The 16,811-nt window shown below is 37.2% G+C and overlaps 2 protein-coding genes across 3 annotated transcripts; both read right to left on the reverse strand.

The window, feature by feature from the left end:
- Positions 1 to 3,753: 3,753 nt before the first annotated feature.
- On the reverse strand, positions 3,754 to 8,498 carry ARG1 (Chaperone DnaJ-domain superfamily protein). Of its 2 annotated transcripts, XM_021967020.2 has the most exons (12): positions 8,243 to 8,498; positions 7,970 to 8,118; positions 7,203 to 7,326; positions 6,682 to 6,764; positions 6,499 to 6,610; positions 6,319 to 6,423; positions 6,000 to 6,050; positions 5,173 to 5,262; positions 4,934 to 5,042; positions 4,678 to 4,826; positions 4,540 to 4,593; positions 3,754 to 4,321 (listed from the first exon to the last, which is right to left on the reverse strand). In XM_021967020.2, the coding sequence occupies exons 2-12, from the start codon at positions 8,098 to 8,100 to the stop codon at positions 4,085 to 4,087; spliced, it is 1,245 nt and encodes a 414-aa protein (XP_021822712.1). In that variant the 5' UTR covers positions 8,101 to 8,118; positions 8,243 to 8,498; the 3' UTR covers positions 3,754 to 4,084. The 2 variants fall into 2 exon arrangements, with proteins under 2 accessions (XP_021822712.1, XP_021822711.1); XM_021967019.2 differs by having other exon boundaries at positions 7,970 to 8,497.
- Positions 8,499 to 10,190: 1,692 nt separating this feature from the next.
- On the reverse strand, positions 10,191 to 16,513 carry LOC110764098 (zinc finger protein BRUTUS-like). Its single transcript, XM_021967018.2, has 14 exons — positions 15,987 to 16,513; positions 15,542 to 15,751; positions 15,171 to 15,365; positions 14,748 to 15,076; positions 14,064 to 14,289; positions 13,785 to 13,953; positions 12,539 to 13,663; positions 12,178 to 12,355; positions 11,858 to 12,079; positions 11,624 to 11,761; positions 11,136 to 11,370; positions 10,927 to 10,986; positions 10,771 to 10,842; positions 10,191 to 10,677 (listed from the first exon to the last, which is right to left on the reverse strand). Exons 1-14 carry the CDS (start codon positions 16,278 to 16,280, stop codon positions 10,546 to 10,548), a joined length of 3,585 nt encoding a protein of 1,194 aa, XP_021822710.2. The 5' UTR covers positions 16,281 to 16,513; the 3' UTR covers positions 10,191 to 10,545.
- Between the last annotated feature and the right edge of the window lie 298 nt (positions 16,514 to 16,811).

Raw genomic sequence — 16,811 nt, forward strand, 5'->3', positions numbered from 1 at the left:
GTGATGGCCCATTCATGTATAGTTTACGTGGGTCCCTAACATGGAACATAAAAAAGAGTTTATTGGGGGGCCTGATGAATTATTATACTAATACATGCACATAGATTTAGGATTTGGGATTAGTAATATCTTCTGCATTAATTAGTTTGAAATGATCAATTTCTACTTAAACCTAACAACCTTTTCGCTTTATTAATTGGATCCAATGATTTTGCCCTTTGGGTCTTTCTCACTTTGAGTTTCAGTCTTGACTCTTTTGACACTTGAGGAAGTTTGCAAATTCCAGGCCAAACAGCTGTATGGGGGGGCTCAAGGAGGGGAGCTGCTCTCATTCAAAAAGCAAAGTGTACCTCCGCAACTCAGATCTTCTCAATGTACATGTCTTGTGTACCATAAAGTTGAAGAGTTCATATATATATATATATATATATATATATATATATATATATAGGCTTAGCTTGTGTTGTGTAACTGTGTTGTTGGTTGGAAACAGTGGTCGCTGAATTAAACTCAGCACTAATTATTGGTTGGTTTCTCACCTTGCAAGTACTTTTCTGTTTCTTCTTTGTAATTACTATTTATTTATTCCAAATTTACTATTTAAACAAAAAAGAAGAATCCACCCCATAATCAAGTTTTGCAGTTTTCTCTTTGAATTTTTAGAGTTTTTATGTTCACAAATGAAAAGAAGGTCATTGTCGAGCGGGGTTACCACAGTGGTTGTGGCCCTACCCTTCTCCTCTGATTGGCACCCAAGATTGAAACTCCAAGATTCCTTTCCTCCCAATGTAACCGAAAAAAAGAAGAAAACAAGGTCATTTTGGGTTTGGTTGCTAAATTAATTTAACAAGATTGGTAACCAATAAAACCCGAAACAGAAGCGATTGGACATAAAAAGTTGAAACATGGATCAAACATGCTGCATAAGAGGGAGAGCAGAGACTGAAGCAATGGCTTGGAAGCCGTATGTAAACATATTATGTTGTAGTACGGGTGACATAGGCACAAGGTTTTCTCCACTGATGAAGGGTTAGACATGTGAAGCTGCGCGTCTAATTGGTTCCTCTCTATTTGAACAAACTCTTGGTAGGACCCGCCCTCCACAATGGGGACCACCTCAATTTCCAATTTCTGACATTGGACCTACAAGGAGCAACTCTCTCTCTCTCTCTCTCTCTCTCTCAAGAAGAAGAAGAAAGAAGACACCCAGTCATGTTTGATTAATTAACAAGTGTCTACTTAACAATGGGTTTCTTCTTCTTGTTGTTGTAAATGGTTTCCACCATCTAATATAAAACACCATTTAGGGCCTTAATCATGCTTTTTTTTAACTTTGTTGTTGATTGAAGTGATGCCAATATTATCGTTTTAAGATTGCCCAAATCGCGAGCATGGCCCACCAAGTTGTGCTTAATTATAAAAGAAAGTTTTAACCAATGACAAAACAACATGGAGTTTTTTATTCATTAAACAAGAGATTTATTTGAGACATGATCCGTTAGAACTCCATTAACTTTCTAATCACCTTTGTTTCTTTTTGCAACCATTACTTTGGAAGGATCCAAAAAGGATAAAAAGATAACCCCAATGTGACTTAGTTTTCAAGTGTTGGAAATCCCTTTTATGGATATGTTCAAAGCATTTTTAATTAGACAATCCCAAACAATATGGGTGACTCAGTGAGTCCCTTCATGTATTCCAAGTGACACTACCCACTTTTTTATATAAATAAAATATGGTGAAGGTTGGGTGGTGGAGTTAGCTTTAAGTCATGTGAAGTGACTCTCTCTCTCTCTCTCTCTCAATTATTTAACTAATACACATACCATTATTAATCCAACTTAATTAGAGCTAAACCCTAGATTACAGTCTAGAATGTTTATATATAAAATAAAGAAGCATTTCCATGAAGTCCATCCAACTTTATAGAGTTTTAAAATGCGTAATTGGAAGTCCGTGAAATTAGTTTGGAAGAGGGGACTTTGGTCAATCAATGAGACAAAATCAATGTGCTTTGGTTGCTCAAAAAAAGTGAGAGAAAGACACATAGGCGGCTACACAAACACACCAAATAACATCTAACCCAAACAAAGACATCTCCTATAGCTGGGAGACACCTCTTCACATGACATGACAAAAAATATACATTGAAAATTAATTCTCTTTAGATTCTGCACAATCAGTTCTGCCCTAGCTAGCTAGCTAGTGACACAAGTTCAATTTCTACCAAGTCCATCCACGTCGTCGATTTGACCAATCTACTCTACTCCTCTTTCTTTTCTTCTTTTTCTTGTCACATAAGATCTTTTATTTTTTACTCCAAAGTTTTGGACCAACGAAAAGGAAGCAAATGAAAAGGGGTTTGGTTTTTATTTGCCACAAACTAAGGTGCCATGGCACCCCATGTGTTAAGATAATGTGACAACAGATTCAGAACCTACTGTTCCTGAACATGGGGAATCTACCACAAGGGAATATAATAGGAACCCTAATTTATACGCATGTGAGACTTGGTCTTAGAAAAAGGGGTTTTAAGCATTTCCTAATCTAAATTCTACATGATATGCTTAAATAAATAAGGAACCTCCCGGATAAACAATCCCATGAATTCTGCAGGAATTTGTCCCTTGGAAAGATCCAAATGGATGCATCCGTCTCTAAACCATAAACTTCAAACACACAGGTCAAGACAACCTTCGGCTTCATTAAAAATTGAGTTCAAAGAATCCTATGATTTTCTTAATAATAAGCTGCATGAGGTGTGCTGGTTTGGCCAATCTAGTCCACGAGCAGATAACCTAAGACGGTGTTTAGTATTATTATTTGCGGTCCATATTTTAAGGATGAAACCAAACGTTTCCCATTGCCGTGGTTGTTGATTGAACCAATTATCAAGTCTTATTGACAAGAACAAGTCTCTGCAACAAGGAACTGTAATGGAAGCCTCTACCAAAATCTCTGCGGGCCCTATGCCAATAGATAGATAGCAACAGCCATGACTGGCGGAAGCCCATTTTTCTCTTTTATTTAAATACTTTCATATCATTATTTTGAAATGAAAAGAAAAGAAAAGAAAAACAAATAAAACTAAAATCTTTTGGGTGTCGCCTAATAGTGGGCCCAAATTCCTACTCACAAACCCACAAGCAAAGCTCCATCAAGCAACAAGTGTAACAACAACTAAGAGGACCACCACTTCCTCAACGTTATGGTCCAAATCTCAGTGGGCTCGATTTCCTACATTACCAAATTAATAACAATTATATGAGGAATTAGACAAAATTTTACACTTCAGCGTTGCTTCGGTGGCTGAAATCCAGCCGCTGATCATAATTTATAATGTACTTAGTACAAAGATTTTACCTTCATCCGTACACGTAACATGTTTTTCTTTGCCAGCGTTGAAAAAGCTGAACTCCCTCGTTTGATAAAATCCCTTTCTGTGTTGAACTCAGTTATCAAACGGTGGGACCATTATCTGAAGTCTTTGCAAGGCCTGTTTACATGGATGTATCGGTATATAATTAGAGTTCTAATCACAGCCAATCCTAGCTGAAATGAATATTGCAAGCAGATACGCTCTTATTATTTACCAAAAAATTTGGATCACATTTGAGTTAGGCTAGTTGTTCAAGGTACATGCGAGTTTAGAATATTGACCCCGAAGGTAAATGCGAGTTTAGAATATTGACCCCGACGTATGAGATCGTTTCGGCATTATGAACAGCCATGGGGTATACATTGAAGGGTGTATAACACTAAACCAAAGCAACTGACATGTTATTACAGCAGCAGCACTAAATACGTTTGTATCGCTGCTTAAATCGGAGGACAATTCTTGAGAAATTTGAATGTTATGATATTTATACAAATGCATTTTCTAACTGCCACGTTTTACAGAAGCAAATTACAACAGAACACTAAGAACAACAATGGGGGCAACCTATAAGAGAAATAAAAAAATTCAAAGAAATACAAGACAAGCCTCTTTTTTTGGTCGAAACAAGACACGCCTCTATGCAAGCAAAAGGCGTGGATGGATATTGAAACCTCGCAAATAATAAAAATAAATAAAGACATCTTTTCAGCCAAGTTTTTTATCTGATCCTTTGAGGTTAAGATTGAACCATTTCTTTTTGCCTGACTTGTCCTTCCCGTCAGAGCCTCCATCTTCCCCTGGGCTCTCTGCATTTGAATCTTCGCCAGGATTTTTGCTACTGCTACCATTACTCAAACCGCTACCACCCACACTATTATTGATTGTCTTGGTGATAGTGAAAGAAGAATGGATACTGTCTCTCTGTTTCAGCAGCTCATCCACCTGATTTGTAGAATGATAAATGCCCAAATTAAAAAATTAAATACATAAATACAGAAAAGAAAGGAAAGAAAAGGGATACTTTAGATATGATAATGAATCTACAATCATGTAACAGCCTTCCATTGCTTAAAACATAAGAGGGATGAACTTTGAACCTAGTGTCTGAGTAAGTCCCTCAACTTCAATTTTCAGAAAAATGATCAGTAACCAAAACTTACAGATTGCTTTTCCTGGGTGTATCTGTTGGTCACTTCTTGAAAGCGCGCCAATGCCTACATAACATTACAGGAAAATTGTAAAAACAAACATGATGAAATCTTATTACAAACCACAGCCAGGAAGATCCAGATCAATACCTTCCTGTACTCTGTTTCAAATTGGCGAAGCTCATTTCTCTTTCTTAAAATCTGACCCTCAATCTCTTTAAGCTTCTGCGTCGTATCCTCGTATGACTTTACACAAAGTGCCTCGATTGTATAGGTAGCAGTCTTAAAAAAATTATCTCCTGAACAAATCTCAGCGGAGGTTAGTTAACAGGATAAGCAACAATTTCATATTAAGGAGTTAGCCCCAGAAAGCAAAAGAATAAAGGGACCAAATCAAAGTTCAGACCATAAACAGCGAATATATGAGTGCCAGCTTTTAGTTCTGAGACCTCACAAGGTTGAAGACCTTCCAACCTCTTGAAAAAAGCAGCTTCAGGGTCCTTTGCCATTGCCAACTGCACCAGCACAAGGATACATAACCATTTTCAGCCATAAATAGGAATCTACTAAACCACTACCCTCAGTCCCATCCAGAAACAGTGGGGAACAAATTTTATGAAGAAAGAAAATTAATATCCTGCATACCGCATTCAAAGTTGAATCCATTCTATATACTTGAAAATGCAGAAAATACATCCCTGCAGATGTTGCTTTGCCCGTCTTCTCACTATCTTCCTGTACAGAGAGACAATAATGATCATATTTTCTGAACTCATCTACCAGTGTTACATGTTAAAATGTAACTGGTATTTGATGAACAAACACCAAATAATAATTGATACCTAATTTTATCATGAAAGGAAATAAAATAACACTCTACAGTGGATTACAACTTGCTAAAACAAAGCAATAAGAAAACATATAACAAATTAAAATAGATTATAAAGTATTGGAAGTTGAAACCAGTGCAGAGGTCTGAACTCCATAAAATGCATGTAAGAAGAATGCAGTGCGACACTTTTATAGACTATCTAACGCCAGAAGAACCAAAATTCAGTTTGAGCACTTATAAAAACACAGAATGCAGTGGTGTATTTTCTAAATATTCCTTTTTACTTTTGGTTTTTTAAAACATGGCTTCCTTGGTGACATATGCTGCATCTTGATAAAACATGGGAGAATATTTATGAAAAAAAATCATAAGCTGGTTACAAATCACTTTTCTTAAGAGGTTCAAAGAGGATTTGGTGAGCAATAGATGCCTTCCCATGTGTGGGCATGTGTATTCTCAACAAACTATAAAGCAGGCAAGGAGAAGCCTAATCATTGATGTTTAAATAACATCAGGCAAATTACTCCAACAGATTCCAAACAAATATGACACAGGCACCAAACCCTAAGGCAAGTGCACCAATTATATGGTTATCAAAAGAAGCAGAGATGGAGAAGATTGCGATAATAATATATAGTACCTGTAAGGCCAAACCATAACCACCATTGGCATCTTGTTCAAAATAAAGTAACTGCAAATTACAAGAATTTGATTGAAATGTAAGTATTGTACCAGCAATATTCACAAATCAGATACATTGAGTGCAAGACTGCAAATTACAAGAATTTGATTGAAATGTAAGTATTGTACCAGCAATATTCACAAATCAGATACATTGAATGCAAGATACATACACATCTCGAGAGAGAGAGAGAGAGAGAGAGAGAGAGAGAGAGAGAGAGAGAGAGAGAGAGATTCTGAGGCTATATTGCAGTAAAATCTTATGGAAACATATGCACCTTAAATTTGCTTTGTGCAGTTGAAGTTACTCTTACTACAACCCCCGACTCGGCTTGCTGCTCATTGATTGTAACACCAAAAAAGTGGGCACACTGTTTCTCCACCTGCAGCAAATCAGAAAATAAGTAAAGATGCACTAAATTTAGTATTCTTGCATTATGTTACAAACAAAGAAGCACCTTTCCACTAACTGATGTCCCAATTGGGAGAGGTCTGACTGTTACTGTACCACTAAGAGCTTCTTCAAGTACATTAGCGGAAATTGTAGTCTTGATAGGCACACCCAACTTGCTATAAACAAATAAAATGATTATTATAAGACAAAATGATCCTAAACCCACAAATATGTAATGATATATTACCTGAATAAAGCAGCAAACATTGTATTGACAGTCCCCAGATTTGACAAATCAATTTCCATGTCCATGGCATCAGCATCAATTGCCTGAAACAAAATTAGAACTGATAAGAACATATTTATAACAGAATATAGCACATTAGAAAGTGGCATAACTAAGCAAGGGATCTAAATTTTCTTCTCTATTTCAAATGAAAAAAGGAACAGAATGAATTAAAATCAGAAACTCCTTGCTCATTAAATTGTTACACATATGATACAAACAAACAGAGCAGATCTGTGTAGACAAATGACATGGGCATTTAGAGTGATCAAATCTGAATAAAATTATCGACTAACACATTCCCTAAAATACACACAGCGGACCCAACCAAATGGAATCAAGAATCCACTCAGCAGCACTAGTTCAATTTTTTCCCATCTACATAAGCAGGTATGCATTTTTTTGTGTATTTTTTTTTGGGGGGGGGGGGGGGGGGGGGGAGGGAGGAGGGAGGGGAATAGTGAGCAGAATTAGAAAAGCACCTCAAACCCTGCATTGTCGTACTGCCTCCTCTTCTCTGGGTCAGACAAGATACTATAAGAAAATGCAACCTCCTTGAAATGCTCTGAAGCTTCAGGATTGCTGGCATTCTTGTCTGGATGATACCTTTCCATAATTTGGTTCAAAATAAGATTGTATGTGAAAATATGTCTCAGAATAGCATTGAAATTATTATCATAAACTGAATCAATAGTCATGTGAACTCAAATGATATTATATACAAATTGCAATAAACAAGAAAATAGTGCCATCTCTGTAGAGATCCATCCCACAGAAATAGATTTAAAACACATTAAGGCAGCTCAATTCCCAATTTTCATGGCACGATCAATTCTCTATGAAAAATGCATAATATTCAATCAGCTAGAATGGTGAAGATTTAGTCAAAGCACAATGGCTTACAAGACAAGAATGTTAAGACCTCAAGACCAATTAGAAATTCAAGAATTAATTATACTCACAACAAACCAATGCAATATAAGACTACCGCCGCCAACAATACACATTTTCCACACATCTCTGAAAACTCAACTTTGTAATATACGTGTTGCTATATTCTTGCTCCTAATCAAGCTCAACAGTGAACCTCGTGGCTAGTGATTTACAATCGTCAGGTATAAAGCTAGATTCTTTTGAAAAAAAAAAAATCAACCCCTAGCAGGAATTCATCTAATGCAAACCAAATATCGAAATCTCAAATCAACGGCGAAGACGGTGAATTCTGAAGAAGAGAAAAAATTGAACTTACTTGAGAGCAAGCTTTCTATAGGCGGTTTTAATTTCCTGATCATTTGAATCCCTCGAAACGCACAAAACCTCGTAGGGGTCTCGCCTTGTTGCCGGTGCCGATGTCCCTTCCAATTTCGAACCCGTCCCCATCTCTCTCTGCTTCCTTCTCTATCTCCAAAGAAAAGTCTACTTTACAATCCGGAAAACTACAGTACTCTCCTCTGAACCAGCTCAGTTGCTCTAATCATGAAAAATCAAACTCTAGAAGAATAAAATTCTAAATTTTGCTCACCAAAGCACGCAATTCAAAGCTTTATTGGATCGCTCTCTTTTCAAATCTCGGGAAATAAACAGTGATGAGAATTCCTATAATGAACAAGTCAAGGCCTTGAAAAGCTTTCTCTTGATCTAATCAAACGACGCCTAACTGAAAGAGAGGACAGCTTAGGGTTTAAAATTTCGAAGAGAGACGCGTGAGCTTTAGCTGGAGAAGACCCAAAGCCAAAACGCCTTTTCTTCCCTTCTACTCTTTTTTTTTTTTTCTCTTGGTTATCTTTAAAATAACGGGCTCTTCACTAAAATGGTTTTGGTTTCAACCGTTAATCTTACGTCGTCTTTTAAATTTATTTATTTAATTTTTTCTAGCAATCCATTTTTCTTTTTAATAAAACGCTGAAGAAGACTAAAATCAATTTTGTTTTGGCCTCATAAGACCTCCTTTTTTCTTATATATGCTTGAACCCTCTTTCTCAACAGAGTAAAATGATCATTACCCCCTTTTTGTTATTTAAAATGAATTTAATCATAACTTTAACAATTAATTGTGATATAGTAATTCCATCAGCACATCATGCGTAATATATACTAGCCTCTCCGCACTCGCTTCCGCGTCTGCGAGAGGCCTTTTTAAAAAAAAATTAAATTTTATTTTAGAATTAAAAAAGATAATGGATAGTTATTTTCCATAAAAATAGGATCCATTATTTGATTTTTCTTTTAATTTTAATTTTTTTTAATATGAAAAAGTGAATTTACCATATTATCCTCATTTAATTAATAATTTCAATTCTTAATGTTTGTATTAACTAAGGGCATTTTCTGGTATTTTGAATATTTCACTATTCTTTGCCTTTTGCTTTATATATATACTAGCCTCTCTGCACGCGCTTCCGCGCCTGCAAGCGGCTTTTTTTTTTGTGTTCCATAAAAATGGGATCCATTATCTGATTTTTCTTTTAATTTTAATTTTTTTAATATGAAAAAGTGTGAATTTACCATATTATCCTCATTTAATTAATAATTTCAATTCCTAATATTTGCATTAACCAAGGGCATTTTCTGGTATTTTGAATGTTTCACCATTCTCTGCCTTTTGCTTTATATATACTAGCCTCACTGCACGCGCTTTCGCGCCTGCGAGAGGCTTTTTTAAGAAAATTTTAAATTTATTTTAGAATTAAAAAAGATAATGGGTAGTTGTGTTCCATAAAAATAGGATATATTATCTTATTTTTCTTTTAATTTTAATTTTTTAATATGAAAAAGTGTGAATTTACCATATTATCCTCATTTAATTAATAATTTCAATTCTTAATATTTGCATTAACCAAGGGCATTTTCTGGTATTTTGAATGTTTCACCATTCTCTGCCTTTTGCTTTATATATATATATATATATATATATATATATATATATATATACACAGTTATTATCTTATCCGGATGTCTGCACGTTATATATATATATGTAGGAAGATGTCGTGGGTTGGAATTTGAGACATCTTATCTTCAAATTAAGGCATTTTTTACTGGACTAGACCCCATTGATAGTGACTGTCGATTTTAAATAAGCTATTCTGATTTTGAAGAAAAAAGTGAGACATGACTCACTGATGAAAAATGTTCATACGTGGCCTGTTGCTGATACAGTTGAAAGTCTCACTCTTAACAAAAAAAAAAAAATCTTTAAAATCTTCAGTTTATTTCATTATCTTAGGATGAATATGGAGTATGGACTGTGGCTTTTGGAGTTTCCGGCGAATTTCTACATTTGGATCCTTGGAACTTTGGATCGAAACATTATAAAATTCTATAACATAAATTATTTTAGTTTGGCTTAAACTTTAAAGTACTACATGGTTGAAATCTCAGACCAAAAAGAAAGTAATACATGGTTGTAATCTCTGCCCACATTGCTATATACACTCCAGATTGTTGATACAACGTGACCCCGATGAAAGTATACCAACCTATACCAACCTTTCTCATTCTTCAGTTTTCTCTTTAAAGAAATTTCACGGGAGCAAGGGGAAGGGATAATCTATAATACAACTTTCTACATGTTCTCATCGTTTTCTTCAATTTTGTCGACCATCCCTATCATGCATGATGATCGGCAATTAACAAAAGACGCATAAAAATGTGGGAAGATAGAACATTAGGAAAACTGAATTAGGCAGCTTAGCTATGTAGTAGTGCATGTAATTTACAAAGCCATGTGAAGGTTGTGGTAATGCCTCCAGCTCCACGGAAGTCTATTTACACACGAAACGAAACTAAAGCATGGCAAGTCCATATGGCCCTCAGTCGGTTGTCTTATGTTAAGCAGTGGGTGTTGGAATCAACTCTGATGACCTTGGTGTTATAGGATCCACAAGACCTGCACTTATGGTACAGCCAGTGGAAGGGTGCCGTTCCCTTCTTATCACAGTCGTTGCACAGTATGTCCTGGAGCGTACCAAAATGAACCGCTTTTCAGCTAATGAAATTGAAGATAAGGGGACAAACCATCTCGGGAGAACAAGCTTTATGATAGTTTACCTGACACCGATCCCTGTATTCTTCTGGTAGCTCCTCTGAAGCCAGGAGTGCATCAAGCATGCCAAAGTAAACCTACAAAGTAGTCAAAGTTGAATAAATTATTATTCGACTTAGAATTCGGATTCTCAATATGATAACAGAATGAAATATCATTACCGCCATATCTCCCAAAGATTTGCTACAGATTGGGCAGATGTAGTGACTGCAAGTGTATGCCTGGCACAATGGATTAGAGAACGCTATTACATATTGATCTTTCCTCAAACCAATTTTCCTTTAATTATATATAAATTTGGAGCAAAACATGAGCAGGAACAAAAAGAAAAGAGAAGTAGAAAGAAAGAAAAAAGAACAAAACATCAAACCTGGAAGCAAGCTGAATGCATGTAATGGCCACAAGGAAGAGCTCTCACAGTTGCACTTGATGTGAACAAAAAGTCACAGCAGATGGGGCAGTTTATTTCTAGACCCTTCTCCCTACATTTGTGATCCAGTAACTTCATCCCCAGGCAACAATTGCACGTCATGCAATGAAAGAAGTCGATACCAAGTCCCTTCCCAACACGACATAAATTGCAGGAAGGACAATGATAAACTGTCCTGATATAACCAAAAAGATGTGTGAGAAATCTAAATTTCCAATCAAAGGTCTAGATTCATAAATAAGATGTAGCATCGAGAATGCTAAAGATAAAGGTGTACAGTATCCATCTATGATTGACTCAAACCCAGACTTCCCCACCAGCAAAGTTAGCATTCCATCAGGTTCTATCTCAAAATGCTGAATCAAAGGTGAATCCAAGTTAATAGAACCTGGTTTCATTTGGAGGAAAAGTTCTAACGAAGTATGTACCTTTCATCATCAAAAAACTTGCAAATACTACAATAGTAATTTGCCATCGAGAAGCCACCACATGAAGGTGTTGTGCAGACAGGTCCCACGGGCTGTATTTTCAAGCAGCGCATGCACATCATCTCAGATGTAGCCTTCCTGCAAATTAATTAATATAAACATGAATAATCAATATCCAATCACAATATGTCCTATAAATGAAAAAGAAATCAAGAGTTTATAGCACTAAGTTACCGATCCATTGAATGGTCGCTCACGTTATCATGGCAGAACCTACATGTAAATAACTTGCCACAGCACGCAGCACGGACTTTGCAATTTCTTTTGTAATGCTCACATCCAAACACTTGTTTCTCTGAATCACAAAATGACGGTGAACATCCAAGCAAATCTTCACCATTTGAACCTTCGACTGCAGATGCTTGAGGTGACTTCTGCTGAGAAGCTATCCAGCGACTATCACAACCCAATACTTAATCAGAACAAGCGAAATGCGAAACTGATCTAAAATGGCTGACGATAAGGTTCATGAAATTGATAAAACATGAACATACCTGGTCATTAGATTTTGAATAAGATATGCTTTTCTTCTTGGATCAAGAGTTGAATCCCGAGAAACTTTTCTTATTTCTGATTCAAGCTCATTCTGATTCATCCTAAATATATCTTTCCATCCAGGTTTAAATGTGTCATCACTGTGCCCCAAGCTTTCATAGGCATCTGCACCTGAAACTGTAGATTAAAAGTTCATGAGAAAGGTTTACAAAATGTAAAATCTATTACACAAACGAATGTTCTGGATTTCACGGAGCAATGGCTACGCATTTGTAGCTCAGGAATTTCTTTTTAATAACCACAATAGTAAATTATGGATAATTTATAACTATACAGCCGTAGAAAAAGTATCATACATACCTAGAGAACTGCAATTTTCCAGTGTTTCTGTATGTGAAGATGCAGCAGGAGTTCCATCCCACCATTCATTAAGCCACTCACTGAACATCGTATTTTTGGTTGCCTGCTTCCATGTGTCCATTAATTTATTTTGCTCTTCCTGAGTAAGAACATCAGTTACCCACGGCAACATTGATTGAAGAACCTCTGCACCTGTAGTACCAATTATTCTACCCACAATTTTATCTTGTTCTTCCACAGAAAAATGCTTATCAAACAATGGCCACAGTTCAAGTTCTTCGCGGAAAACATGTTGATCCAGTGTCACTCTAATGGATTTGCACATGCCCTGAAGCTTTGTGGCTAGCTCTTTGTACTTCCTCAGAGTATCATTATGCTCGAAAGAGTTAAAGCCGCTTCGAGTTGAATCATCAGAAAAATTTCCAGTGCTTATGAATTCACTAAGTTGTGAAAGCTCAGAAAGAACAGAAGAAATATCCTCAAACAGTTTCTCTTCCTGCTTGTGATCCAGAGTGTAAGCATGGCTGACGTTATGAAGAGTCTCTTTTGATTCTAATGCTGGAAATACAATATCATCCTCTGCATTACTATGAGCTCTGTATAGACCCCACAACAACCGAAATCTACCAGTAAAATGCCTAATAAAAGTCTCATTACAATCATTAAGCTTTCCAGATTCAACATCCAAATACTCCAAGTCTTTACGTATAGCTTTATGGAACTTAAATATGTTATCAATGGGTCGTGGTGCACTATTTGTGTCAGTAAAGCTGGCATCTGTTTCCCAGTTAAAAAGACTGGAGTTGAGTGAAGGAGCAGAAGGATTAAAAGATAAGGCACGCAGAGATTTTGCTGCAGTAAGAGAACCCACTCCTAAATTACTGTCATTTACTCCTAACCCTGGGACACAGCATGTCTGGTTACCACAAGAACTTTGAAGGGTATTTACGCTTTCCATAGCCTGGCAAGCAGCAGCTTCTGATATCAAGCTTACACTCCTTACTGGCCTTTGATTATCATCTGCTCCATCTGTTTGAATGCATGAAGACAAACATATGTTTGCAGAACGACCTTTGCATGCCCATCCAGAAAAAAGAGTAACCAGTGCTGAATCTGATGCTGGAGCTGCATTAATTGAACTCTGTAAGATATAACAAATATAGGAGGGTATGCAAATAGCATGAAGACCACACCATTTGTTGAAATAGCAATAACAATAGTAATAAGTCGACAACTGATACTGAACCTGCTATACGAATATTTTGAAGAAAGGAATTTGCTTGCTCTTCACTAAGTGATCCTACGAGCCATGGCAAGACACACTCAATCAACTTCAAGGGCATCAGACATAAGCTTTGATACAGAAGTTTTCGCTGTATTTTGGGGCTAAAATGCTTACGAGCAAGTGGAAGAACCTTTGAATATGATGCCAAGAAAAGTGGAAAATACAAAATAGTTAAGTTACTCTCTCCCTCACATAGGCAGGACAGCTCCTTGTCATATTGGAAGTGGCAACAGCACTCACCTGAAGTTCCTCATTCTGGAAATGCTTCAGTATGCTATCTATTATCTGATCAGCATGAGAGCACAACTTCATATAAAATTCAGAAGTAGATGAGTTAGCTCCTGCCCTTTGGATGCTTTCCATGAGATGCCTAAGCTTGTCAAATTGAATTTCTTCTTCTGCATGCTCCTGAGCAAAAGTGAGTTCTGCATCTAGAGCAGGGAATATAACTTTGTCCTCAGCAATGCTGCAGGCAAAGAGGAGAACATAATATGTACGTAACCATAAGATACCTAGTATGGAAAGCATATGATTCCTGGAACTCTTTCTATAGTACTGATAATTAGTGCTCCTTCATAAATATGAACACAAAAAATATCCAATTGCATGCAACCCATAAAGACACAGACCAAGAAAATAACATTAGAAGATACTAAAGCATACACTACAAGGAAGTTATCTTCTCAAAGCCTTGCATAACTCATGGAATTGAACATTAAAGTAATACAAACTATTTGATTCAAATAGACACCTGAGGAGGCAAAACACAGTTCATGCATTAGGCCATCATACAGACTGACTGATGGTCCACTACTAATTGTCCTTGTTTACAAGGATGACAATATTATCCACTGAAGCAAGGAACTCAATGCATTAGGAGTATGTCTGAAAGAAGAAGAAAATCAAAGGGAAGAGAAACCACACCTATGGAAAATACAAACTTCTGCAATGAATTGCAACCTCTTGTTGAATGCAGACAAGTCAGAAAAATCCCCAGAAAGTTGTATCCTCCTAGATGCCTCAACTATGTCATTTAACTCTCTTTTTATAGCATTGTGCCAAAGAAGTATTTCATCTATAGGATTTGAAACAATAGTACTGGAATTATCAGATTTTATCTCCACACGCTTCCTTTTACAAGTCTTGGAAGATTGACACGCACACTGCCCCTTCTTTGCAGAATCTTGAAATTGGCCGTTGGAATTATTTTTGAACTCAGAAACTTTTGCCCCTTCCATCCAGGCAAATACAACCTTCGTATCATAAAACTTGAAGTCAGGGTAACGTATATTTTTCTTTTTCCAAGTAACCATCCTAAAACAATATGCCATGAAAAGCAACCCTCACCTGCTGCAGAAGCTTCTCTTCTGGTATCACCTTGCTCAAGTACTTGCGCATATCCTGATGTTCATCAGATGATATGGAAGAAGAGAGCCACGGAAGAAATTCTGCCATCATGTTAACAGGAATACTGCACAGAAACTGCCACACCAAGGAAGCTTGCTCTTCAAATGTAAACTTCTCAATAAGCAACGGGAAGACCTGCCAAATTCAAAATAACAAGCTTAACCCAGAACACTGAACTCCCACTGAAGAATCGATGATATATGAAGAGCAATTGGGGAAATAAACGAATATCCACTGACAAAGCTCATCATTCGTCAGAACTGATGATAATCATGTAAAATTATCAATGCATGAGTAGGTGAAACAAATACCTGTTCCTCTTCCTTGGACATATGCTGGCTAATTGATGTTTGAAGGGCTCCAGTGCAAGAAGCCAACTCTCTCCGGTAGCTCTCCTGATTTTGCATATTGGAATTTAGAAGCTCAAACAATTGATCAAAAAGAACACTCTCTCCCTCGTGTTCAAGAGAATAAGTTCGAGCTACATTCTTCACGCGTATATCTAGAGCTGGAAATATGACCTGCAATGCCCAATCCACAACTTTTTACTAATTGTGCATAATTTACAGCCTCAAAATTGAGATAGCAAAGCATCACCCTCATTTAACGTAAGTGAATACTTAAACGATAAAAAAATTCAAATCAATCGTATTATAGCGTAATAAACGAATACTAATCATCAAATTCTCTGAAATTTGAAACAACTGGAATGTTACGGCTACAATGTCGCAGAGCAGAGTGAAACCAGAAACACACCTCGTCCTCGGCATTGCAGTGGTGCTTATAAATAGCGCGAAGGAAGTGGTAGCGCTCTAACAAGGGCTCGATGTCGGCGGACGAGGCTTGGCTGGTGGCGAAGGCCATGGCGGCTCGGTGGAGGCCATCGAGCTCGGAGCGAATAGCTTTGTGAAACAGCAAGAAGATGAGAATTGGAGACTTGAGCGCCGAATTCTTCAAGCAAGTCTTGGAAGGCGAGGGATCGAGCGGCGTCAGAGGCCCAGCCATTACCGCCACGCCTCCTCCTCCACCGCCAGGAAATGGTGCCGCCATTTATAGAAAGCGAAACGTCATGAATTGGGAATGTGATTGCAGATTCAGATTTCCAAAAACCCTAAGGTTGCCTATGGTGCAAGATTTGAGCAATCTGGTGTTGTTGGCCAGAATGAAGACATACACGCGCGCTCGTTCTTCTGTGGTTGCTTGTATGTTGTTGGATGTGTGTGTTGCTGAATTCTAATTGTGCTGCAAAGGAGAAGGGAACGGGCAAAAAGCACAAGAACGTTTCAATGCTTTTGCAAAAGATAAGGGAGGGGACATTTTTTAGTTGTCCACGTGTCGCAAACTGGCCACGCTGTACAAAGAAAAACGACCCTATTCTTTGTTTGGACTTCTTTAAAAAATTAAAAATATAATATTTTTGGTGACCAGTAAAATAGTTTTCGGCAGGACAATAATATAGTACACGTGCCCTCCACGCGTGAGAAACCCACCACCACGGCGTTTTTGGACTGTTTGGTTTTGTCGTTTGACCACGTAAGCATCCACTGCGTAAGGATAGAATCAGGTAGCCGAGGTGGACCT

Source organism: Prunus avium, chromosome 1, assembly GCF_965620075.1.
Source record: "Prunus avium chromosome 1, drPruAviu1.hap1.1, whole genome shotgun sequence".
NCBI classification, from domain to species: domain Eukaryota; kingdom Viridiplantae; phylum Streptophyta; class Magnoliopsida; order Rosales; family Rosaceae; genus Prunus; species Prunus avium.

Bases quoted from the DNA above. Each gene is read 5' to 3' on its own strand.
- ARG1 (XM_021967020.2), bottom strand. From the start codon at position 8,100: ATGGGGACGGGTTCGAAATTGGAAGGGACATCGGCACCGGCAACAAGG. The intron at 5,043-5,172 runs GTATGCAGGATA...GTGCTGGTGCAG, and splicing joins TGGATTCAACTTTGAATGCG to TTGGCAATGGCAAAGGACCC. The intron at 4,322-4,539 runs GTAAGTTTTGGT...TCTACAAATCAG, and splicing joins ACACCCAGGAAAAGCAATCT to GTGGATGAGCTGCTGAAACA.
- LOC110764098 (XM_021967018.2), bottom strand. From the start codon at position 16,280: ATGGCGGCACCATTTCCTGGCGGTGGAGGAGGAGGCGTGGCGGTAATG. The intron at 15,752-15,986 runs GTGTGTTTCTGG...TGGGCATTGCAG, and splicing joins ACTGCAATGCCGAGGACGAG to GTCATATTTCCAGCTCTAGA. The intron at 10,678-10,770 runs GTAAACTATCAT...GGTACGCTCCAG, and splicing joins AATACAGGGATCGGTGTCAG to GACATACTGTGCAACGACTG.